The sequence below is a fragment of the Aureococcus anophagefferens genome (genome assembly GCF_000186865.1).
Source record: "Aureococcus anophagefferens unplaced genomic scaffold AURANscaffold_17, whole genome shotgun sequence".
Classification (NCBI taxonomy): Eukaryota; class Pelagophyceae; order Pelagomonadales; family Pelagomonadaceae; genus Aureococcus; species Aureococcus anophagefferens.
Window position 1 is genome coordinate 466,996 of NW_008705577.1, and position 22,513 is coordinate 489,508.

The following is a 22,513-nucleotide window of genomic DNA, read 5'->3' on the forward strand; positions in this document are numbered from 1 at the left end:
CCGCGCCGCCCGCGCCCGCTCCAGCTCCCGCGCCGCCCGCATCCGCTCCAGCTCCCGCGCCTCCCGCGCCCGCGCCCGCGCCGACGCCCCCAGCACCACCCGCGCCCGCGCCGATGCCGCCGCGCGCCCGCTTCGCGCCTCTCGCCTTGTGGCGCTCCGTGCCGTCGCCGCGGCCGCCGCCGTGGCCGTCGTGGCCGTGGCCGCCCTCCTCCCCCGCGCGGTCGCGCTTCGGGTCGAAGTGGAACATGCGCTTGATGCAGTCGATGGCCGCCGTCGCCGCCCGGGCGTCGCCGCGCTGGCGCGCGGCCTCGGCGCCGTAGCAGTGCGCGAGGAACATGCGCGCGCGCGCGGCCTCGGCGTAGCCGCGCGCGAAGTCGTACATGGTCTGCTCCGAATCGAGGGGCGGCAGCTGCTCCATGGCCTCGTCCCAGACCTTCTGCTCCGGGGACCGCGGGTCCGCGGGCGCCGCGGGCGCCGGCGGCGCCGCGGGCTCCGGCGGCGGGCCGCCCGCGGGCGGCCGCGGCGCCGCGGGCGGCCGGGGCGTCGCGGGCGGCTTCGGCGCCGCCGGCGGCCGCGGGAGGGACGGCGGCCGCGGCGCGCCCGGCGTCGGCGTCGCCTCCTCCTCGCTCTCGGAGTCGTCGACGACGATGGCGGCCGTCGACGGGCCGTCCGCGCCGTGCGCGACGCGCCGCACGTTGTCCGCGGCGGTTTCCAGGCGCCGCCGCACGTTGTGGACCTGGTGCGCCGCCTTCTCCTTGCGCCCCCGGTGGGCGAGGGACGCCTCGACGGCGCCCGACACGGCCGTCGACGCGAGCCAGCCGTAGTCGAGCGCCGTCTTGAGCACCGCCGCGCGCTGCGACTCGTCCAGGCTGCAGCCCGGTGCCGCGAGCGCGTCCCGCACCTCGAAGGTCGTGAACGCGCGGATGGGGTCCGCCGCGTCGCCGTCGCCGCCCACCTTGGCCGCGAGGCGCCCCTCGAGCTCGCGCCGCGCGGCCTCGACGAGCTGCGCGGCGCGCACCGCGGCGACCCGGAGCGCCTGGGCCCGCCGCGCGTCGTCGCCCCGGGCGTTGGCCTCGAGGTGGCGCGCGGCCTGGTAGGACCGCGCCGCGCGCCGGAAGCACGCGCTCCAGCGCTCCCGGGCCGCCGCGGCCCTGGCGAGCCAGAGGTCGCTCTCGACGACGGCGTCGCACTCGTCGCCCGCGGCCGCCACGCGCAGCCGCCGCGCCTCCGCGAGCCGCGCCTCGGCGGCGTCGTGGTCGTCCACACCCAACAACGCGGCGCCGAGGCGGTGCGTCGCCGCCGCGACGGTGAGCGCGCCCTTTCGCGCGGCGGCGGTCGGCGGCGGGCCATCGGCCGGCGGGTCGCCCTCGGGCGCCGCGGCGAGGACGAGGTCGAGCGTCGCCGCGGCGACGTCGACGCGCGCGGCGGGCCGCGCCTCCGGCGGCGCGTCGACGACGGCCCGGAGCTTGGCGACGACGCCGCCGACGCGGTCGCCGAGCGCCGCGGCGCGTTCCGCGAGCGCCGCGCAGCCGGGAGGCGCGGGCTTGGACCGCAGCGACGTCGCGACGGCCGCGGCGCGCGCGCCGAGGGCCAGCGCCTCGCGCTTCAGCAGGGGCTGGCGCGCGCTCTCGAGCGACGCCCTGGCGCCGAGGAGCGACGCGCGCGCGCCGCCGCCGCCGCCCTGGGACACCGCGGACCCGTAGCCGGCCCGCGCGCGCTTCCACTCGTGGCGCCAGGCCGCGTCGGCGACGGCCCGCTTCGCCCGCAGCTGGTCGTCGGCGGCGTGGGCCGACACGGCGGCCTCGAGGCGCAGGGTCCGCGCGAGCAGCTCGCGCTGCTCGTTGCGCAGTGCGGCGCCGAAGCCGAAGCCGCCGCCCTCGGACTCGGCCTCCGACTCGGAGTCGGAGTCTCCGCGTCGTCGCGGTTTCGGTGGTTGTGGAGGTGGTCCTGGCGGGGCAGCCATTGGAGGCGGTGGGGGTGGCAGCCCTGCCATTGCCTGTTGCTTGCGCGCTGAGGTTAACGTTTTATGTGAAGAACAAGTTGAACCACTAGTAAAATATGGGCCTGCATCGAGCCGCATCTGTGCTCGCCTTGGCGCTCGTCCTGCGCACTGTCGCACCTTTTGGCGTTTGTCGTCGACCACTGCTGCGACGCAACGCGCTGCGCGCGGCGCTGCGCGCGACGGAGGACGACATCGCCTTCATCCTCGAGGGCGACGACTGGGACGACGACGACGACGACGGCGACTTCGAGGCCGAGCTGCACGCGCGGGCGGCGGCGGAGCACGCGATCTACGAGGGCGTGCAGGTGCCGCTCGGCGCGCCGTACCCGTCGGCGGCGCAGGCCGTGCGGCGCGACGGCGTCGCGCTGCTCGACGAGTGCCTCTGCATCGGCGAGTGCGAGCAGCTGCGCCAGGCCGTGCTCGGCGCGCGGGATAAGGCCGTGGCCGCCGTGCGCAAGGGCGCGCCGTCGGCGGACCACCTGAGCGCCGTCCTCGGCGCCGCGGAGCCCGGCGACGCGCCGACGCGGTTCGACGTGCGGCTGCCCTACGAGGGCGTCGTGGAGGCGTCGGCGAAGAAGCTCCTGGGCGGCGCCCTCGGCGCCGTCTTCGAGGAGCTCGTGGGCGGCGACGGCGAGCTCTGGGAGCTCGCGGCGCTCGTGTCGGAGCCCGGCGCGCCGCCGCAGGCCGCGCACGCGGACACGGTCTGGGACGCGGCCCCCTGCCTTTATACCGCCTTCGTCGCTTTACAGGACGTCGACGCGGAGCTGGGTCCCACGCGCTTCTTCCCGGGCACGCACGCGACGCCAGACGCCGAGGCCGCGCTCGACGACGACGCCGTCGGCTTCATGAGGGGCGCGGCGGCGACGTCGCGCGTCGCGCTCCTCAACTCGGGCGCCGCGTCGATCTACGACGGCCGCGTCGTCCACAGCGGCGGGCCCAACGACGCGTATTACGCGCCTTCGCCGTCGCGCGCCATGTTCTACGTCACGTTCCGCCACCCGGACGCGGACGCGGACGACCTCGGCAACGCGGACGCCCACTCCATCAGCCCGGCCCTCGCGGCGCGGGGGCTGCGGCTGCGGGACTTTAGGTAAGGATCGTGCACGTGGCATCGCTCGCCTTCGGGTGCGGCGAGAGGCTTCGGCCTTCCAGCGACGCGTGGGTGCACTCGCCCGTGTGGTCGTACTCGAGCACGGTGACGTTCTCGAGCGCGAGGTTCGTGATCGTCGGCCGCTTCTTGTGCTCCCGGATCTCGTCGCCGACGATCGTGTACGCGGTCTCCGCTTTGTGCACGAAGAGGTTGCGCACGGTGACGTTGTCGAAGACCGAGGTCTCGTTCTCCGGGCACGGGTCCGTGCTCCCGTCGCCGTACTCCATGTCCAGCCAGACCGCCGAGCCGTCGATGTTCAAACCGGTGATGTTCTCGTACAGGACGTCGCGCACGTAGGCGCCGCGTCCGCACTGCGACTTGAGCTTGACGGGACTCCCGGAATTGACGACGACGTTGACGAAGGTCACGTTGCGAACACCCGACGCGATCTCCGAGCCGACGGTCAGGCCGTGGGCGTGCGCGCAGGTGACGTTCGAGACGAAGATGTTCTCGCAGGGGACGCCGCACTCCTGCTCCCAGGGCCGCGGGTCGTCGTTCTTGCCCGACTTGACCGCGACGCAGTCGTCGCCCGCCTCGTAGTACGAGTCCGCGAACGTGACGTCCTTGGACGCCCACGGGTCGAAGCCGTCCGTGTTGTGGTGGTTGGCGCCCGTCGTGGAGCCGAGGATCGTGAGCCGCCGGAAGTCGAGCCGCTGCGAATACGACGGCCGCAGGGTCCACTGGCTCGAGTTCGTGATCGTCAGGTCCTCGACGACGACGTCGGAGCAGAAGAAGAGCTCGAGGAAGTGCGCGCGCCGCGCGTCGTTGTTCCACTTGGCGCCGCCGCCGTTCACGGTGCCGCCGCCCGTGATGCTGAAGTTGGACTGGCGGACCGCGAAGAAGACGCCGCCGCGCGTCGCGTTCTGCACGATCCCCGCGCCGCCGCACTTCTCGGGCACCTCGACCGCGCGGTCCGTCCAATCCTCCTCGGCGTCCGACGCGTAGAGAACCGTCTTCGGGCCGATGCGCAGCTCCGTGTGGCTTTGGAGCTCGACGCGCGCCACGCGGTACGTGCCCTTGGCGCGCGCGTGGACGACGCCGCCGCCGCGCGCCGACACCGCTTTTAAGGCTGAATTGATGCCCACGCTGCTCAGGGTCTTGTTGTCGGCCTTGGCGCCGAAATCCTCGACGTCCACGTCCAGCGCGAGCGCCGCGTGACACACCAGGAGCGCGGACACGGCACGCAGCATTGCGTTCTTTGTTCGACCCATGCCGCGCCCTTTCACGAAATAAACTTCAAACAAACGCTTATTAAGCACAAAAGGGCATGGCCCCCTCTCCATCACCCATGTTCGACCTGCCGGCGATGCTCATCAACCTGGACCGCGCGCCGGACCGGCTCGCGTTCATGGAGAAGCAGTTCGCCGAGCACGGCGTGCGCTACGAGCGGTTCCCGGCCGTCGACGGCGCCGCCGTCGCCGGGGACCCGGCGGCGGTCGTCGAGGGCTGCGCCGTCGAGTACTGCGCGCCGGCCGACTTTGGCATCGAGCGGGAGCGCTGGTGCCGCGAGGGCAAGAAGCTCCGCGTCGGCGAGATCGGCTGCGTCCTGAGCCACCTCGCGTGCATCAAGCGAGTCTACGAAGCGAACGAGCACGAGGCCGTCGTCGTCGTCGAGGACGACATCTCGCTGGAGTTCGTGCCCAAGTGGACGCGGAGCCTCGGCGACATCGCCCGCGCGGACGGCTGGGGCATCGTGAAGATCTCCTGCAACCACCCGGCGGGCGTGCGCAACCTGCTGAAGATGGACGAGGGCCTCGTGCCCTTCAAGCGCCACTACTGGTCCACGGGCATGTACATCATCAACCGCCGCGGCATGAAGCTCGTCCTGGACAAGTACTGCGCGGGCGCGGCCTTTCGCGTCATCAACGACTCGGCCTGCGGCGCGGCGGACTACGCGAGCACCCCGGCGTTTCGCCGTCGCTCGTCCGTCCGAACGCGCGCGTCCCGCAGGCGATCTACGACGTCGACGACTGCTTCATGTACACGGTGCCGCTCGTGTGCGAGGCGACGTTCGAGTCGACGGTGCACGACGCGGACCAGGAGCACACGGACTACAGCTCGTCGCCGGCGGCCAAGGTCGTCCGCGACTTCTACAAGGCCAAGGACCTGTCGGCCACCGTGTGGACATCAACCACTGGTTTGGGACGTCTTGACACTTGAAATTCTCTAGCGCGGTCAAATCGAAGTCGATTCGGCTGATTTTTGGACGGATCGATCGCGTCGAGTCCTCGAAGCACGGCCAAAGAGCTTGGTCCGAATCGTTCGCTTACTTGAAGTCGGGTCGAAGATTTGATTTCCACGTAGGTCGGCCATGCTCAAGGCCATGCCCGAGGACCAGCTCGCCGCGCTCCGGGAGAAGTTCCTGGCCGCGCAGCTCAACTCCGACAAGCGCAAGGCCGCGGCGCCGCCGCCGCCGCCGCCGACGGCCGCGCCCGCGCCCGCGCCGCCGCCCGCCGAGCCCGACGAGGACCCGAAGGCGAAGGTCGAGGACACGTCCCGCGTGGGCTGGCAGGCCAAGTGGTCGGCGCCGAAGAAGGCGCCGAGCTCCTTCGCCGCCTTCGCCGCGGCGAGGCGCGAGGCCGGGGGGAAGAAGGGCTAATCCGGCTTCTTAGCGCCCTTGGCGGCGCGGTCGGACGCGCGCTTCTCGGCGGCGGCCGCCGCGCCCGCGGCCTTGGACCGGAGCTTGCCGTAGGTCTTGTCCCGCTTCGCGGCCTTGCGCCGCTCGCGCGCGGCCCGGATGGCGTCGTCGTCGCGGTGCAGGGCCGCGAGGTCGTCGCGCCACCGCGCGCGGTCCGGCGTGTCCCGGAGCTTGACGACGTCCATGCCGAAGTCGCGCGCGGACCGCGCGCAGTCCTCGGTCTCGAGGTCCGTCGGCGACACGACGCGGCAGACGCCGGCGACGGCCACGAGCTTGTAGCAGCGCGGGCAGGGCGCGCGCGTCACGTAGATGGACGCGCCGCCGAGCGGCACGCCGCGCCGCGCGCAGTCGGAGACCGCCGCGGCCTCGGCGTGGACGTCGGACCGCGCGTCGCCGAAGAGGCCGCAGTTGATCGTCGTCGCCACGACCGCGCCGTCCCGCACGACGCAGCAGCCCATGTGGCCGTCCTTGGCCTCGCTGTTGCGCGCGAGCAGGTAGGCGAGGTCGAGGTAGTTCTCGTCCGCGGTCTTCCAATGGACCCAGCGCCAGCCGATGCGCGGCAGCCGCGCGAAGTCGGGCAGCGGACCCAACGGCTTCTCGTGCGTCTCGCGCCTGCGCCTTCGGCGGCGCAGCACCAGGACTGCGACGGCTGCGCACGTTGTCGCAGCGGCCAGCGCGAGTGCTCGACCGATCGCCATCGAAGACCTCCACGGCGGCGCTCATGAGCTCAGCTTGAAGTGCACCATGCCATATTGAAGCTCTCGCGCCAGCACGACGATCGAAGCGACGTTGAATTTAGCCCTCGCCGTCGCCCTCGGGGGGCGCGTCGAGGCCGCGCGCGCGGAGGCTCGGCGTGAAGTCGAGCTCGCGGAGGCCCGCGCCGGGGCTCGCCCAGGCGAAGGGCGGCGAGTGGTGGTCCGGGAGCGCGGGCTGGAGCGACGCGCCGCTCTGCGGGAAGCCCTTGCGGATGGCCTTCTTGGGCGAGATGGGCGAGAAGGCGGGCTTGGCGCCGTCCGCCGCCGCCGACCGCGCGACGTTCGCGGCGGCCGCGCGCGTCGCGCTCTGCACCGCGGCCGACGGCCGGGGCCGGTCGAGCTGCTCGTAGAGCGACCGCGGCGGGTTCAGGGGCCGCGCCTGGGTCGGCTTCGGCGACGGGTTCGGGTTCCGCGGGCTCCAGACGTGCGGCGCCGCCGCGTCGTCGTCGTCGCTGTCGGACGAGAAGTCGCCGTCGTCGTTGCGGCTCGACGGCTCCGACTCGTCGGGCGCGGCGACGAAGGCCGCGGGCCGCAGGCCCGGCCGCGCGGCGCCGGCGTCGGGGCTCCGCGCGTGCGCGCTGAGCGACGTGAACGCTTTCGCGGCGGCGTCGCGGCGCCGCGCGGCGCCGCGGTCGCCGGGCCCGTCGCCGCGGTGCTTGAGCGCGCGCTGGGGCGCGATGGCCTCGACGGTGGGGAGCATGGGGCTCAGGGCGTCGAGCATGGACCGCGTCCGCGTCGGGCACGAGTTCGGCGCGGAACCGCCCGACGACTCCAGGGGCGGGCTCCGGAGGACGGGCGACGGCGCGCGGCCGGGCCGCGGCGGCGGCGGCGGCATGGGCGACGGCGGCAGGGCCGCGGCGGCCGCGAAATTCGCGGCGCCGGGCAGCGCGGCGGCCCGGGGCGGCGCGGGCGCGGCCTCGGGCCGCGGCGGCGACCGCGACCGCGGGCTCTCGCCCGCGCGGCCCTTGCCGGCCTTGGACGGGTGGTCCGCCACCAGCCCCCGCAGGCGCTGCTTGTGCTCGTGGAGGAAGGCGTACCAGGCCTTCCAGGCCTCGGGCGGCGCGTACTCGAGGGGCGCGCTCCCGCGCGCGTCCAACGCGTGCGCCTGCCGGCTGTCCTCGAGGAGGATCCGCAGCGCGATGGCGAGGCAGGGCTGGCCCGCGCGGCAGCTCTCGTGGAGGGGCACGCGGCCCGCGTCGTCGCAGCAGCGCAGCGTGCCGCCGTGGGCCAACAGGTACGCGAGCGACCGCTGGCTGCCGGCGCGACACGCCGCGTGGACCAAGGTCTCCCCGTAGCGGTTGCAGGCGTTCATGCGCCGGCCGCCGCGCACGGCCGCGCGCAGCGGCTCGAGGTCGTCGAGGCGCACGGCTTTGACCTACGTGCGATCGCGTGACAGGGCGGGGTCGAGTCGTGTTAAGGGCGCCGGTGCCTCGCGAGCTCGATGTCGTAGTCCGCGAGCTGCTGCTCGTTCGGCGTCTTCCAGTAGAGGTGGAAGGACTGGAAGCGCGTCATGATGCCCTGGGACACGACGGCGTTCTCGCTGACGGCCTTTCGCTGGATGAACTGGAGGTACTCGTAGGGGCTGAGCTGCCGCTCGGACGCGCTCGGCGACCACTCCACGGGCGCGGACCGCTTCGGGTCCATGCTTTCGTCGCTGGGTGGACTCGCCGCGGCCCGGGAGGCCCCGCGGCGCCCGGCGGTGGCGCCCGGGTGCCCCTTACGCGGCCACGCGGCCTGTTCAGAGCGGTCCTTGATGTCTGACTCAAAAGTTCAAAGTTCAACGTGATGGGTTACGGGCGCCCCATCCCCTGTCTAGACGGATTTGCATAGGCCTAGGCTTTGCATATTTTCGCGTCGCGACGAGGGTATCTCGCGGACCTTCAAGTTTCGGTTCGGGGAATGCTCCCACTCGTGAGCGCGCGCGCGCGCGCGCCGGAGCTCTCCTGCGCGGATGGAAGCAGCACGAGTCGCGTGCGGGCCGCGCCGGCGCCCGAGGGAGGGCTAGTTCCGTGCGCTGGGCGGTCGCCGAGGGAGAGGCACATTCGAGTTCGCCGCCATCTGCGCCGCGCGCACGAGCGGCGCCGCGGCCTACTACGTCAAGAGCAAGGGCGCCTAAAAATTACGATGTCCCCGTGATGTCGCGGACGACCGCGGCGAGCGCGTCCGCGGCGTAGCGGTCCTTCTTCGCGTCGAAGGCGGCGCGCGCGTCCGCGGCGTCCGGGCCGGGAAAAAAGACGTCGAGGTCGTCGTGGAGCTCGTCGACGAGGTAGCACGTCTCGTCGTCGAAGCGCGCGACGGCGTCGCGCCACGCGGCCTCGCCCAGCGCGGCGGCGGCCGCTCGCACGCGCGCCGCGGGCAGCAGCGGGTCCACGCCCTCGACGCGCCGCCGCTTCCCGCGCGCGGCGTCGACGACCGTCTTCAGGTGCGCCTCCGCGCAGCGGTGCGCGAGCGTCCGCAGCGCGAAGGGCGCGAGCGGCGCCGGGAGCGACACGAGCGCGTGGCGCGCGCCGCGCCACCAGACGTTGACGGCGCGCGTGCGCGGCGCGGAGGTGACGCGGTGCCACCAGCCCTCGGGCCAGAAGGCCGCGTCGCCCGCGCCCACGTCGAAGACGGCGGCCGGCGGCGGCGGCGCCGCGCGCGCGTGGTGCTCCCAGGCCGGCGCCGACGCGCAGAGCGCCCGCTCGCCGGGGGGCCAGAGCTCGACGGTCTTGCGGCCGGACAGCACGCACATGAAGTTCTGGTAGCCGTCGTAGTGCGCCGCCGTCGTCGTCCCGAGGCCCCGCGACGCGCCGAGCCACGCGTGCAGCGACGCGTCGCCTTCGCCGCCGTCGAGCGCCGCCTCCGCCGCGGCCCGCGCCGCCGCCGCCCAGGCGGGCACGCACGCGAGCGCGCCCGCGGCCAGGGCCTCGCGCAGCGGCGCGGCCGGCGCGCCGGACCCGGCGAGCGCGAGCCTGTGTGCAAATCAACCACTGGTTTGGGTGGTCCTGACCAAACTTCAGAATTCTCTAGCTCGGTCAAATCGAAGTCGATTCGGCTGATTTTGGGACGAATCGATTGCTCTCGTCGAGTTCTCGAAGCACAGCGGAAGTGCTTGTGTCAAAACATTCGAATACGCGCACATTGAAGTCGGGTTGAAGATTTGATTTCCACACAGGCGCGAGCTGGCAGGCGTAGAGGTCGTCGTGCGCGTCGGCGTCGTCGAAGCCGGGCACCGTCCTCGCGACGGCCGCGGCGTCCGGGTCCGCGTCGGCGTCGCGCGCGACGGCGACGGCGAGGAACGTCGCCAGCGGCATCGACACGTGCCGCTGGCTCGACGCCGCGCCGTCGAAGACCCGGGCGTCGCCGTCGCCGGGCCGCGGCAGGCTGATGCGGCAGGAACCGCCGTCGCACTGGTTCATCAGGCCGTAGCCGAGGTAGGTCTCGAGCGGGAAGGCGGCGTAGGTCGAGCCCGACGGCAGGAAGACGGGTTCGCCGGCTTCGATGGCGCTCTCGAGGGATGCGCGGAGCCTTTCCCTGGCCGCATCGCTCTCTTGCGCGTGCTCCGGCGCTTCGTCGTTTTCATTTGTTGATGGAGGTTCTTTGGCTTTGCCTTGCGCTGCAGTTTCGCCATCATCGCTCTCTTTTGCGCCGTCCATCGCGCGCCCTCAAGTTGGCGAGGGGATCGATCACTGCTCTTGCCACAAAACCACAGCCGCGCGCCGCGCTCTCGATCTGCACGCGACGCCGCAGCCCTGCTCGCTCGCCGGAGGCCGCTGAGCGCCTCGAACGCTAATAATCGTGCGCGGTCAATCGCGCGTTGCACGGAAATCGCGCGTCGTCCACAGAATCTAAATCACCCAAGCACTTTTGCACCATGCGCTCTTTGCTGCTGCTCGCCGCCGCGGCGCACGCCTTCGTGCCGCCGCCGCATCGCGGCTTCACCGCGCCGTCGCTGCGCGCGCCGCAACCGCTGCGCGAACCGCTGCCGCGCAAACCGTCCGGCGTCGCGCTCGCGGCGTCGCCGTCGGGCGCCCCCCGTCCGGATCCGCGCTTCGATCCGTTCGTCAAGCTGATCCTCTGCGTCGCCATCGACCTCGTCGGCGCGTCGACGTACGCCATCCCGGCCATCGGCGAGGGCTTCGACGTCGGCTGGGCGCCGGTGCAGGCGGCGCTCGTGAACTATTTATTCGGCAACGGCCTCATCACGGGCTTCGCGTTCCTCGAGGAGATCCTCCCGGGCACGGACTTCATCCCCACGGCGACCATCGCCTGGTTCTACGAGAACCGCGACACGGCCGGCGGCGACGGGCCGCCGCCGCCGGAGTACGCGCCGCCGGCGACGCGGCAGCCGCGGCTCCAACGAGACTCGCTCCGCGACGGCGCGATCGACGTCTAAAACGGGCCATCGCGTTGCTGCGTTACTCGCCCCTCGGGCCGGTTCGCGGGCTTCTTAGCGTGCCAAGCCGTTTTTGCCGCAGAACTGCAACGTCATATGTTGCCTTCGGCCACGCAGACGAAAATCCTCGGGTCTCATCGCCTCTCGACCATCGCCTCGTGCTGAATCGCCGTCGATCCAGAACCGCGTGTCGCAGCCATGGCGGGCGTCGATGTGTTCATCTTCTTCTGCAGCGGCCTCGGCGCGGTCTTCGCGTTGATGAACTTCTACATCATCCAGCAGACGAAGATCAACCCCGGCGCGGGCTTCGTGAACCCCAACAGCCCGCTCAACGCGGTGACGGCGGAATTGAAGAAGGTCGAGGACATCCACGCGACCATCGAGCTCGGGGCCAAGGCCTTCCTCCGCGCCGAGTACACGATCTGCGTCCAGTTCCTCCTCGCCTTCTCCGTCGTGCTCCTCATCCTCACGTCGATGGGCTCGTCCTTCGAGGACGGCATGTTCACGACGGTGGCCTTCCTCATCGGCGGCTTCACGTCCATCCTCAGCGGCCTCTGCGGCATGATGGTCGCCGTCAACGCCAACGCGCGCACGACGGTGGCCGCGGCGTCGGAGCCGCCGAGCAAGCTCACGGCGGCGTTCAACGTCGCGTTTCGCGCGGGCGCGGTCATGGGCTACGCGCTCTGCGCCATGGGCCTCGCGACGCTCCTGCTCCTGCTCCTCTGCTACAAGACCCACTTCGCGACCGTGGACACGTGGAACGTCATGATGGACTGCGCCGCGGGCTTCGGCCTCGGCGGGTCGTCCGTGGCGATGTTCGGCCGCGTCGGCGGCGGCATCTACACCAAGGCCGCGGACGTCGGCGCGGACCTCGTGGGCAAGGTCGTCCACGGGCTGGAGGAGGACGACCCGAAGAACCCGGCGACCATCGCCGACAACGTCGGCGACAACGTCGGCGACGTCGCGGGCATGGGCAGCGACCTCTTCGGGAGTATGGCCGAGGCGACGTGCGCGGCGCTGGTCATCGGCACGACGTCCAAGGACATTTTGGCCGAGGGCTGGGGCGCCGTCATGTTCCCCCTGACCATCTCCGCCGCGGGCATCGTCGTGTGCATGGCCTGCTCGTTCATCGCGACGCACCTGAAGCCGGTGGTGAAGGCGACGGACGTCGAGGCCGCGCTGAAGCTGCAGCTGATCTCGACGACGTTCCTCATCGTGCCCTTTGTGGTCTACCTCGCCAAGGCGCTGCTCCCCGAGTCCTTCGAGATGGACTCCGTGGTCTCGGGCACGATGACGTGCTCGGCGACGGGCGCGGCGATCTGCGTGTCCGTCGGCGCGCTCGGCGGCCTGCTCATCGGCCTCGTGACGGAGTACTACACGTCCCACTCCTACCAGCCCGTGCGCGAGTGCGCCTACGTCTGCAAGCAGGGCGCGGCCGTGAACATGATCTACGGGCTCGCTTTGGGCTACAAGTCGGCGATCATCCCCGTCTACACGCTCGCGGCCATCATCTACTTCGCCTTCTCCCTCGCGGACCTCTACGGCGTGGCCCTCGCCGCGCTCGGCATGCTCTCGACGCTGGCGACGGGCCTGACCATCGACGGCTACGGCCCCGTGACGGACAACGCAGGCGGCATCGCGGAGATGTCGCTCCTGCCCGAGTCCGTCCGCGAGAAGACGGACTGCCTGGACGCCGCGGGCAACACGACGGCGGCCATCGGCAAGGGCTTCGCCATCGGCTCGGCGGCCCTCGTGTCCCTCGCGCTCTACGGCGCGTTCGTCGTCCGCCTCGGCATCACGGGCGGCGTCAACGTGCTCCAGCCCCTGACGTTCGCGGCGCTCCTCGTCGGCGCGAACCTGCCCTACTGGTTCAGCGCCATGACCATGAAGTCCGTGGGCCTCGCGGCGGCGGAGATGGTCCAGGAGGTCGAGCGCCAGTTCAAGGCGGACCCGTCGCTCCTCGACCCGAACTCGTCGAGCCTCCCGGACTACGACGCGTGCGTGGAGATCTCCACCAAGGCCTCGCTCCGCGAGATGATCGCGCCGGCGGCGCTCGTCATGCTCACGCCCCTCGTCGCCGGCACCTTCTTCGGCGTCCAGGCCGTCTTCGGCATCCTCACGGGCGGTTTGGTCTCCGGAGTGCAGCTCGCCATCTCCATGTCCAACTCCGGCGGCGCGTGGGACAACGCGAAGAAGTACATCTCCGGCGGCTTCGACCCGGACCCGGCCCTCCGCAAGAAGGACGCCAACGGCAACTCGACGCCCGTGCACGACGCCGCGGTGACGGGCGACACCGTCGGCGACCCGTTCAAGGACACGTCCGGCCCCGCGCTCAACATCCTCATGAAGCTCATGGCCATCCTCTCCCTCGTCTTCGCCCAGTACTTCCAGTCCATCAACAACGGCAAGGGTCTCTTCAACGTCTAAGGCGCGCCGTCCCCGGAAATCACCGCCGCCCCCATCCCCCGCGCTCGGCCCGCGGCGCGGCGGCGCCCGCGGACCGCCCCCCCCGCCCCCCACCGGCCGAGCCCAACCACCGCACTCGGCTCCGCCGTCTCCGCGACCCAGGTTGCGTTTAACCGAGCTGGCTTGCGGGAAGTGTGTGCGGTGGCGTCGTTGTGGTCTCGATGAGGCGCCGGCTTCGACGACTCCATCGACTTCCATCGAAGCGTCCAACGCTTCAACACCGGCTCGAAGCCGCGAGGCGTTGCTGGCGCTCTCTGCCGCCATCACGAGGTCGACTGGTGTCGCCGGCCGCTTCGTCGCGCTTCGACGTTCCAGCGGTCACCGCAGCCAGCGCGCAAGGCTCCCGCGCCAGCGCCCCGCGCGGCGCCGCGCACGCACGCCGCGCGCGACGCCGAAGAACGAGCGCGAACCGACCGACCATGTCGAGCAACCCGAACCCGCAGAGCGACGACTACTACAAGGTCCTGGGCGTGCACCGGAGCGCGGACGATTCGCAGCTGAAGAAGGCCTACCGGAAGCTCGCCATCAAGTACCACCCGGACAAGAACCCGGACGACAAGCGCGCGGAGGAGTACTTTAAGGCCGTCGCCGAGGCGTACGACGTTTTGAGCGACCCGCAGAAGCGCGCGGGCTACGACCGCTTCGGCAAGGACGGCGCCAAGGCCGCGGAGCAGGGCCAGGACATGGGCGGCATGGGCCAGGGCTTCGGCGGCTTCCCCGGCGGCAGCCGGGGCCCGCAGATGGACGGGCGGCGCGCGCAGGAGGTCTTCTCGATGTTCTTCGGCGGCGACGACCCCTTCGCCAGCTTCGGCATGGGCGGCTTCGACGGCGGGCCGGGCAACATCCGCGTCTCCGTGCAGCACGGGCCCGGCGGCGCCGCGCGCATGTTCTCGACGGCGAACAACGGCGGCTTCATGGGCGCGCCGCGGCGCCAGGTCCAGCCCAAGCAGACGGCGCGCTACGACGTCTTGCCCATGGGCGCCAAGGTCGTGTTGGTGGGTCTGCAGGCCGCGGCGGAGAAGAACGACGAGGTGGGGGTGGTGGAGCGCTTCGACGCCGCGAAGGGGCGGTACAACGTGCGCCTCGACGAGGGCGGCGAGGTGCTGGCGTTGAAGGAGGCGAACCTGCAGCAGATGCTGAGCGGCGTGCGGCTGACGGGTCTGACGGAGAACCCGGACATGGACGGCAAGAGCGGCACGCTCGTCGCGACGCGGCGCGCGGGGGACGGGTCGCCGCGCTACGTGGTGGTGCTCTCCGCGACGCAGAAGACCGTGTCCATCAACGGCGCGAACCTCCTGCTGCCCCGCGGGGCGCTGGTCACGGTCGCGGGCGTCCAGGCCAAGCCCGAGCTCAACGGCCGCAAGGGCACGGTCCAGTCGTGGGACGGCGCCGCGAAGCGGTACGTCGTCCAGATCTCGCCCGCGGACCAGCTCAAGCTCAAGCCGGCGAACGTGCTCCTCTGCGCGCCCGCGGTATAGGCCCTCTAACATGTCCGCCGGGCCTTACGCGCGGGGGTGGGGGGGCGGAAGTTCGTCCTCGCGCTCGGTCACTCGCCCTCCGAGTCACTGGCAGGCCAGCTGCAGCGGCTCGAGCCTAAAAGTCTCCGCCGGGTCTTACGCGCGGGGCGGGCGTGTCGCTTGGGGGTGGGTGGGGGGGACGGGCGTGTGTCCTCGCGCTCGGTCACTCGCCCTCGAGCTCGTCGTCGTCGGGTCGGCGGCGCCGCGGCGCGAGCTCGTCGTCGTCGTCGTCGCGGCCGGGGCTGAAGAGGTCCTCGGGGTCGTCCGGGCCGAGCGCGTCGTCCGTGCGCGGCGCCGCGAGCGGCTCGTCGACGGACTCGGAGACGAGCGCGTCCGCGTTGGCCGCCCAGGACCGCGCGCCCGGCGAGGACCAGCCGACGCGGGGGCCGTCGTCGTCCGGCGAGTCGTCGGCGACGTCACCGGAGGGCCGGAGCGTGCGCGCGTGGAGCGGGCCGTAGTCGCCGAGCCACGCCGTCGCGCGCTCGCGGTCGTCGTCGCGGTTCCGGAGCACGTCGTAGGGCCGGACGTCGCCGTCGCCGTAGTCGTCGTCGTCGTCGTAGAGCTCGTCGTCGCTGAGCGGGACGCCGAAGTCGTCCGCGGGCCGCGGCTCCGGCGGCGCGGGCCGCGCGAGGTCGCGGCGGAGCGCGTCCCAGTCGCCGACGGCGTCGCCGTCGAGGAAGGCGTCGGCGATGTCGACGGCGGACGGCGCCGGCGCCGCGGCGGGCGCGCGGGCCTCGAGCGCGCGGAGCGCGTCGTGGCGGACCTCGTCGGTCTGCGCGGCCATGGCGGCGGCGGCGGCCTTGTCCGTGCGGAGGCGGCGCCGGTGCGCGTCGAGCGCGGGCTTGACCTTGGACGTGGCCTTGGCGAGGTACTTGGGCACGCGGCGGTCGCCGAGCGCGCCGCCGGAGTACGCGGCGCCGCCGCCGCCGGCGACGGACTTCTCCGCCGCGCGGCCGCGCGCGCGCGCGGAGAACCACGGCGCGTCCTGGGCCTTGGTCACCGAGGCCGCGGGCGGCCGCTGGCGCGCGGCGCTCGACGCCGTCGGCGCGGCGAGGGGCGTCGCGCGCTGGCGCATGGGCTGGACCGGCGCCGGCGGCGGCGCGGCGGCCTCGCGCGGCGGCTCGCGCGCGGGCGGCTCGCGCGCGGGCCAGGGCGCGGGCACCGTCGACGCGTCGACGGCCCGGGCCCAGGCGGGCTCGTCGACGGCGGGCTCCGGCGGCGGCGCGTCGCGGCGGCGCCGCGGGAACTCGTCGTCCCAGCCCCTTTCGGGCACGACGTAGTCGCCGCGGGAGACCGCGCGGACCATGCGGAGGAACTCGACCTCGCTGACGGACTTGCCCGCGCGCTTGCTCCGGCCCGACGCGGCGACGACGGCGCCGACCTCGAGCGGCGGGAAGCGGCGGCCGACGACCTCTTCGAGCGCGGTGCCGACGGTGTCGACGGCGAGGCGGTCCGGCGCGCGGCGGAGCGCCGCGAAGACCGCGCGCGCGCGCCGCGCCTGCTCCTTCGGCGGCGCGTCGTCGAAGCGCGACGGCGCCTTGCCCGACGAGCCGCTCAGCGCCGCCGCGACGCCGCCGGCGTCGCCGTCGACGAACGGCCACTGCTTCATGACGTCGTGGCGGACCTTGGGCGCCGCGCGCCGCGGCGCGGGCCCGTCGCGCGGCGCCTTGGGCGCGCCGCGCGGCCGCGGCCGCAGCATGGAACGGGCGCCGAGCTCGCCGACGGGCTTGCGCGCGATCTCGCCGAGCTGGCCCAGCGAGAGCTGCTCCAGCGCCACCTCGTTGAGCATGCATCGGATGCCATAGGCCGCGACGATGTCGACGATGGCCTCGCGCGCCTCCTTGGGGTAGAGCCGCGTGAACGACGAGACGGCGGCGGCCGACTCCGCTCGGAGCGCTACCATCGCGTGCTAACTGTGCAGTGGAGAATTTGAATGCTTCCCACCTCGGATGATCGATCGGGGGCATTGCCTCACGCCTTTCCTCGTAGGACGCGGCTAAGACGCGGCTACACGACGTACATCACACCTCAAAGTCCCAACAACCACAACCCCGCGAACTAACACCAGGAAGTTTAGAGCACGGGGAGCTCGGGACGCGCCTACTTCCCGAGGAGGAGGCGCGCGAAGAACGCGCGGACGTCGAGCGCCGCGAAGCCGCCCTTGGCGACCGCGGCGTCGCTCGCCCGGAGCCAGGACGTGGGGACCACGGCGAAGGCGACGCTCGCGACGGTCTCGTAGAGCGCCTGCGCGTCCGGCGCTTTCCTCGACCCGCCGAGCAGGCCTCGCGAGTACTCGGACGCGACGACGCCGTCGACGACGACCCGGCCGTGCTTCGTGAGGGGCGCGAAGAGGCCCGCGTGGCGCGCGGCGGCGACGGCGACGACGGCGTCGCGGGCGAGGGTCGCGCCGTCGGCGGCGAGGATCGACAGCTCGTCGCCGGCCGCGACGGCGCCGGCCTCGAGGACGCCGCGGTTCGCCGTGGGCACGTAGTGGCCCCGCGTGAGCGTGAGCGCGCGGCCGCCGGCGAGCTCGAGGCGCACGAAGGTCGCCTCGGCGCCCGCGTCCGCGTGCGCGCGGAGCTCCACGGGCGCGTACGCCGCGGAACCGGCGGCGTCGACGGCGAGGACGGCGTCGCCGGGCCGCAGGGCGTCGGCGCGCGTCGGCGACCCGTCGACGAGGAACGTCGCGTGGGCCGGGAAGCACCCGAGCCAGGAGTCGTCGTCCGTGGCGTCGTCGTCCGCGTCGTCGTCGCCGTCGTCGTCGCCGTCGTCGTCGCCGTCGTCGTCCGCGTAGGAGTAGCTGTAGGACACGGACGCGCTGCTCAGGTAGACCATGGTGTCCGCGAGCTCGTTCTCCTCGACGACGTCCCGCGCCGCCGGCGCGCCGTCCTCGAGGGCGGCGATGGTCGCCGTGGCGTGCTGGTTGTACTGGGCCAGCGCCACGAGGGCGAGGCCCAGCGTCGTCACGAGCGCCGCGCGCCGCACGGAGAAGCGGCCCGCCGCGCTCTTGGACCGCGACGCCGGCGGCTCCACGACGGGCGCCGCCGACTCCAGGCCCTCCACGGCGGCGTACGACGCCGCCATGCCCAGCTTCGCACTCGAAAGCAGCCCCGGCTCGTCAAGATTCGTGAAGTGGGTGAAGTGCACTCTAGTTTTACTTACAGTTTTCGCGACGCGATTCTGGGGCATGGGCAGCGTGCCCAGATCCCACAGAGCGGCATTGATGCGGTAGTCCAATTGCAAAAGGGCAGCTCCGGGCAGCCTTGAGTGTCCCGCTGCCATGGACGACGACGCCGCCGCCGCCGCGGAGGCGGCCCTCGCGGCGAAGAAGCACCTCAAGGAGCTGCGGCGCAAGAAGAAGGAGGACGAGGCCGCCGCGGCGGCCGGCGGGCCCGAGACCTTCGAGAGCCACAGCCTCGACGAGAAGCAGTACGCCTACTTCGTGGACGTCTACGGCGAGCTCGACGCGGCCAAGAAGGGCTCCGTGGACGCGGCGACGCTGCGGGAGAATCTGCGGGGCCTGGACGTGAAGATCACCGCGGCCGACGCCGAGGGCATGGTCTCGCTGGCGGACTCGAACGGGTCCGGGGCGGCGTCCCGCGGCCGCGACGTTTTTTTCGCGCGGGAACGCGCGCGGTAGGGACGATTTTTTCGCGCGGGAACGCGCGCGGTAGGTCCGGCGGCGTGGAGAGGAACGAGTTCCTGGAGATGATGGACGCGTTCTGGGGCCACCCGAAGCCGCCGCGCTGGCAGCTCTGGTGGACGTCCTGGCTCGAGGCCGCGCGGCGCAAGGAGAGCGAGGAGCCGGCGAAGGCGCCGAGGCGCCGCGGGTCCGTCGCGAAGCAGCTCGAGCCGCTGCGCCAGCCGACGCGCTGGGGCGGCGCGGGCGCGCGGACGCACCTCGACCCCGCGGCCGTCGCGGCCTGGAAGGCCGTCTTCGACGGCGTGGCCGACAAGCGCGAGACCTTCGGCCTCCGGGACCTCACGAAGGCGACGAAGTTGGGCAAGGCGGCCGCGTCGAAGCTCTTCAAGCTCCTCGACGCGACGGACGCGGGCGGCGTGTCCCTCGTGACGTTCCTCGACGTCGTCGGCGCCCGGGGCCCGCCGCCGGCCAAGGGCGCCTGGTGGAAGCCCTTCGCGTCGGACCTCGGCGAGAGCCCGCAGGCGGCGCCGCGGCGCCGCGGGTCCATGAAGCGGCGCGGGTCCGCGAGCCTCGACAGCGCGCCGTCGGACAGCGACAAGTCGTCGCTCGCGTCGCCGATGGCGTCGCCGGAGCTCCGGGGCCGGTCCCTCGAGGAGCGGCCCTCGCTCAAGCGGTCGCCGAGCCTCAGGCGCGCGTCGCGGACCGTGGCCAACGCGCAGCTGGCCCTGTCGCCGTCGCTGTCGCCGCCCGCGCCGGGCAAGCGGAGCCTGCCCTCGCTCCGCCGGAAGAGCAACGCCGCCGACGCCGAGTGACCTCGACGGCCCAATTCGCAGGACCCCCGCGCCGCCGCCTCCGTCGCCGCCCCTTTAAAGACCGCTCAGACACGAAAGCTTACTCATCGCCTTTGTGGCGGTAGTTCGGGGGAGGAGGGGGATTTCCGGGGCGCGCGGCTTACGCGGCGACCTTCTCGGCCTCGTCGTCGAGGAACTTGATGGACTTGGTGAGGGAGTCGATGATGGCGTTGAAGGTCGGCGACGGGCGCATGACCGCGTCGGCCTTGGCCGCGTCGACCTTGTAGTAGCCGCCGATGTCCGCGGGCGCGTGCGAGCCGACGGCGAGCTCCTCGAGGATCGTGGCCTCGTTCGCCGCGAGGAGCGCCGCGGCGGGCGCGTAGCGCTCCGCGAGCTCGGCGTCCGTCGTCTGGGCGGCGAGCGCCTCGGCCCAGTACTTGGCGATGAAGAAGTGGGACCCGCGGTTGTCCAGCGTGCCCGGCTTCCGCTTCGGCGACTTGTCCTCCGCCAGCAGCTTCGCCGTCGCGTCGTTGAGCGCGTCGGCCACGACCAAACCCTTGGCGTTGTTCGTCTTGTTCGCCAGGTCCTCCAACGACACGGCGAGCGCGAGGAACTCGCCGAGCGAGTCCCAGCGGAGGTGGTTCGCCGCCTGGAGCTGCTGGACGTGCTTGGGCGCGGAGCCGCCCGCGCCCGTCTCGAAGAGGCCGCCGCCGGCGAGGAGGGGCACGATGGAGAGCATCTTCGCCGACGTGCCCAGCTCCAGGATGGGGAAGAGGTCCGTGAGGTAGTCGCGGAGCACGTTGCCCGTCACGCTAATGGTATCCTCGCCCGCGCGGCAGCGCTCGAGCGTCTTGGCCATGGCGTCGGGCGGCGCGAGGATGGAGATGTCGAGGCCCGCCGTGTCGTGCTCCGGCAGGTAGGCGTTGACCTTGGCGATGAGGTTCGCGTCGTGCGGCCGCGTCTCGTCGAGCCAGAAGATCGCCGGGTCGCCCGTCGCGCGCGCGCGCGACACCGCGAGCTTGACCCAGTCCTGGATGGGGCTGTCCTTGGTCTGGCACATGCGCCAGATGTCGCCCTCGCTGACGTCGTGGGACATCAAAACGTCGCCCGACGCGCGGTCGACGACGCGGATCGCGCCGGCGCCCGGCGCGGTGAACGTCTTGTCGTGGGAGCCGTACTCCTGGGCCTTCTGGGCCATGAGGCCCACGTTGGCGACGCAGCCCATGGTCGTCGGGTCGAAGGCGCCGTGCGCGATGCAGTGGTCGACGACCTTGGCGTACGACGTCGCGTAGCAGCGGTCGGGGATGACGAACTTGGCGTCCTTGAGCTCGCCGTCGGGGCCCCACATCTTGCCGCTCTCGCGGAGGGCCGCGGGCACGGACGCGTCGATGATGATGTCGCTGGGCACGTGCAAATTCGTGATGCCGCGGTCGCTGTCGACCATGGCGAGCGGCGGCCGCTTCGACTCGCAGTCCGTGAGGCACTCCTCGAGCTCCGCGGCGATCTGGGCCTTCAATTTCTCGTCGCCGCAGGCGTCGAGCTTGGCGTAGAAGTCGCCGAGGCCGTTCGTCGCGTCGACGCCGTGCTCTTTCACGAAGTCCGCGTGCTTCGCGAACGTGTCGCGGTAGAAGGTCTCGACGCAGTGGCCGAACATGATGGGGTCGCTGACCTTCATCATCGTCGCCTTGAGGTGGAGGCTGAAGAGGACGCCCTGGTCCTTGGCGTCGTCGATCTCCGCCGCGAAGAACGCGCGGAGCTTCGCGACGTCCATGCGCGACGCGTCGATGACCTCGCCGGCCTGGAGGGGCGTGCGCTTCTTCAGCGTCTGGGCCTCGCCGCCGCCGGCGGGGACGAACTCGATCGTGACGACGCCCGCGTCCTTGTGGTCGCCGAGCGCGCCGACGACGTGCGACTGCTCGGAGCCGTAGAAGTCGCCGTCGGACATGTGGGCGACGTGGGACTTGGACGTGGGCTCCCAGGCGCCCATCTTGTGGGGGTTCGCCTTGGCGTAGTCCTTGACGGGCTTGGCGACGCGGCGGTCGCTGTTGCCCTCGCGGAGCACGGGGTTCACGGCGCTGCCGAGGACCTTGGCGTAGCGCGCCTTGCTGTCCTCGTCGTAGTCGGGCACGGCGTAGCCCTTGGACTGGAGCTCCTCGATGCACGCCTCGAGCTGGGGGATGGACGCGGAGATGTTCGGGAGCTTGATGATGTTCGCCGCGGGCGACTTCGCGAGCTCGCCGAGCGCGGCGAGCTCGTCGTCGATGCGCTGGTCCGGCGTCAGGTGCTCGGGGAAGTTGGCGAGGACGCGGCCCGCGAGGGAGATGTCGCGCTCCTCCATGGCGATGGACGCGTGCTCCGTGAACGCGCGGCAGATGGGCAGCAGCGAGTGCGTCGCGAGCATGGGCGCCTCGTCGCAGTAGGTGTAGACGACGGACGCCGTGGGCACCTCGATGCGCACGGCGCGGTACTCGTCGAGGGCGCTGCCCGTGCCCGGGCCGAACTTGTCGACGACGCGGATCCGCGTGCCCTTGGGCAGGTGCTCGAGCCACTCCCGGAGCTCCACCGTGCCGTCCTTGTTCTTGTCGAGCTGCGTGAAGAGGCTGTCGACGAAGACCTCGTCGCCGGGGATGTTCAGGTCCTCCAGGGCCTCCGTGATCTCCGCGCGGTCGAGCGCGCCGGACGCGTCGCCGTCGTAGCGCTGGAACGCCTCCGCGAGGATCGCGAGCTCGCGCTTCGCCGCGGCGGACCGCGCCTCCGCGACGTCGGCGAAGGTGCGCGCGCCGGACCGCGCGGCCTTGAGCGAGGCGAGCTTGCCGCGCAGGGCGGTCTGGAGGAGGCGGCGAGGCATCATGCTGCGCAGGGGCGGAGGCGTGGGCGATTGGGCGCGGAAACGCTTGCATCGGTGGCGCGCGCGTCTCTCGGCGGCGTTTGTTGTCTGTTGCGCGCGCGGCGGGGGATTTGGAGCGCACCTGTACTGGGCACGCGCGCCGAGAACACCGTCTGCTCAGCGAGTGGATCCGCTGCCCCTCGAGATTGGAAGATGGGGGCACTTCGGCTTCAACTTGCGCCTGCGACGGGCCGCGCACGCGCGTCCGGACCGAGACTGTGGTTTCTAGCCGCGCCCTGTCTCCTTGTAGCATATCGCCTGCTTGGAGTCGCTCGGCGCGAGGTATCCG

The 22,513-nt window shown here is 72.2% G+C and overlaps 10 protein-coding genes across 10 annotated transcripts in view; 4 read left to right on the plus strand and 6 right to left on the minus strand.

Moving 5' to 3' along the window:
- AURANDRAFT_65849 (hypothetical protein) overlaps positions 1–1,963 on the minus strand; it is a gene marked incomplete at both ends in the record, with an annotated part of 3,901 nt that extends 1,938 nt beyond the window's left edge. Inside the window, one exon of the mRNA XM_009040920.1 lies at positions 86–1,963. Coding sequence (XP_009039168.1) covers positions 86–1,963 — 1,878 coding nt within the window. The remainder of the gene's footprint in view (positions 1–85) is intronic.
- A 1,125-nt stretch (positions 1,964–3,088) lies between these two features.
- On the minus strand, positions 3,089–4,342 carry AURANDRAFT_65850 (hypothetical protein; the record flags this gene model as incomplete). The annotated part of the gene is made up of 1 exon (XM_009040919.1): positions 3,089–4,342. The coding sequence occupies one exon, from the start codon at positions 4,340–4,342 to the stop codon at positions 3,089–3,091; it is 1,254 nt and encodes a 417-aa protein (XP_009039167.1).
- Positions 4,343–4,458: 116 nt separating this feature from the next.
- AURANDRAFT_65851 (hypothetical protein) lies at positions 4,459–5,751 on the plus strand (the record flags this gene model as incomplete). Its single annotated transcript, XM_009040847.1, has 3 exons — positions 4,459–5,079; positions 5,103–5,272; positions 5,457–5,751. The coding sequence occupies 3 exons, from the start codon at positions 4,459–4,461 to the stop codon at positions 5,749–5,751; spliced, it is 1,086 nt and encodes a 361-aa protein (XP_009039095.1).
- Positions 5,752–6,029: 278 nt separating this feature from the next.
- Positions 6,030–6,317, minus strand: AURANDRAFT_16078 (hypothetical protein; the record flags this gene model as incomplete). The annotated part of the gene is made up of 1 exon (XM_009040918.1): positions 6,030–6,317. A coding segment is annotated over one exon (288 nt), but the record flags the coding sequence as incomplete, so codon positions are not given.
- A 594-nt stretch (positions 6,318–6,911) lies between these two features.
- On the minus strand, positions 6,912–9,943 carry AURANDRAFT_65852 (hypothetical protein; the record flags this gene model as incomplete). The annotated part of the gene is given in 5 exon segments (XM_009040917.1): positions 6,912–6,924; positions 6,944–7,920; positions 8,073–8,199; positions 8,669–9,496; positions 9,696–9,943. 5 exon segments carry the CDS (start codon positions 9,941–9,943, stop codon positions 6,912–6,914), a joined length of 2,193 nt encoding a protein of 730 aa, XP_009039165.1.
- Positions 9,944–10,584: 641 nt separating this feature from the next.
- Positions 10,585–10,806, plus strand: AURANDRAFT_17658 (hypothetical protein; the record flags this gene model as incomplete). The annotated part of the gene is made up of 1 exon (XM_009040848.1): positions 10,585–10,806. A coding segment is annotated over one exon (222 nt), but the record flags the coding sequence as incomplete, so codon positions are not given.
- Positions 10,807–11,118: 312 nt separating this feature from the next.
- On the plus strand, positions 11,119–13,347 carry VPP1 (hypothetical protein; the record flags this gene model as incomplete). The annotated part of the gene is made up of 1 exon (XM_009040849.1): positions 11,119–13,347. The coding sequence occupies one exon, from the start codon at positions 11,119–11,121 to the stop codon at positions 13,345–13,347; it is 2,229 nt and encodes a 742-aa protein (XP_009039097.1).
- Positions 13,348–13,805: 458 nt separating this feature from the next.
- Positions 13,806–14,195, plus strand: AURANDRAFT_29566 (hypothetical protein; the record flags this gene model as incomplete). The annotated part of the gene is made up of 1 exon (XM_009040850.1): positions 13,806–14,195. A coding segment is annotated over one exon (390 nt), but the record flags the coding sequence as incomplete, so codon positions are not given.
- Positions 14,196–15,066: 871 nt separating this feature from the next.
- Positions 15,067–18,092, minus strand: AURANDRAFT_65854 (hypothetical protein; the record flags this gene model as incomplete). The annotated part of the gene is made up of 3 exons (XM_009040916.1): positions 15,067–16,799; positions 16,879–16,910; positions 17,008–18,092. 3 exons carry the CDS (start codon positions 18,090–18,092, stop codon positions 15,067–15,069), a joined length of 2,850 nt encoding a protein of 949 aa, XP_009039164.1.
- Positions 18,093–19,497: 1,405 nt separating this feature from the next.
- On the minus strand, positions 19,498–21,738 carry AURANDRAFT_59240 (hypothetical protein; the record flags this gene model as incomplete). The annotated part of the gene is made up of 1 exon (XM_009040915.1): positions 19,498–21,738. The coding sequence occupies one exon, from the start codon at positions 21,736–21,738 to the stop codon at positions 19,498–19,500; it is 2,241 nt and encodes a 746-aa protein (XP_009039163.1).
- Between the last annotated feature and the right edge of the window lie 775 nt (positions 21,739–22,513).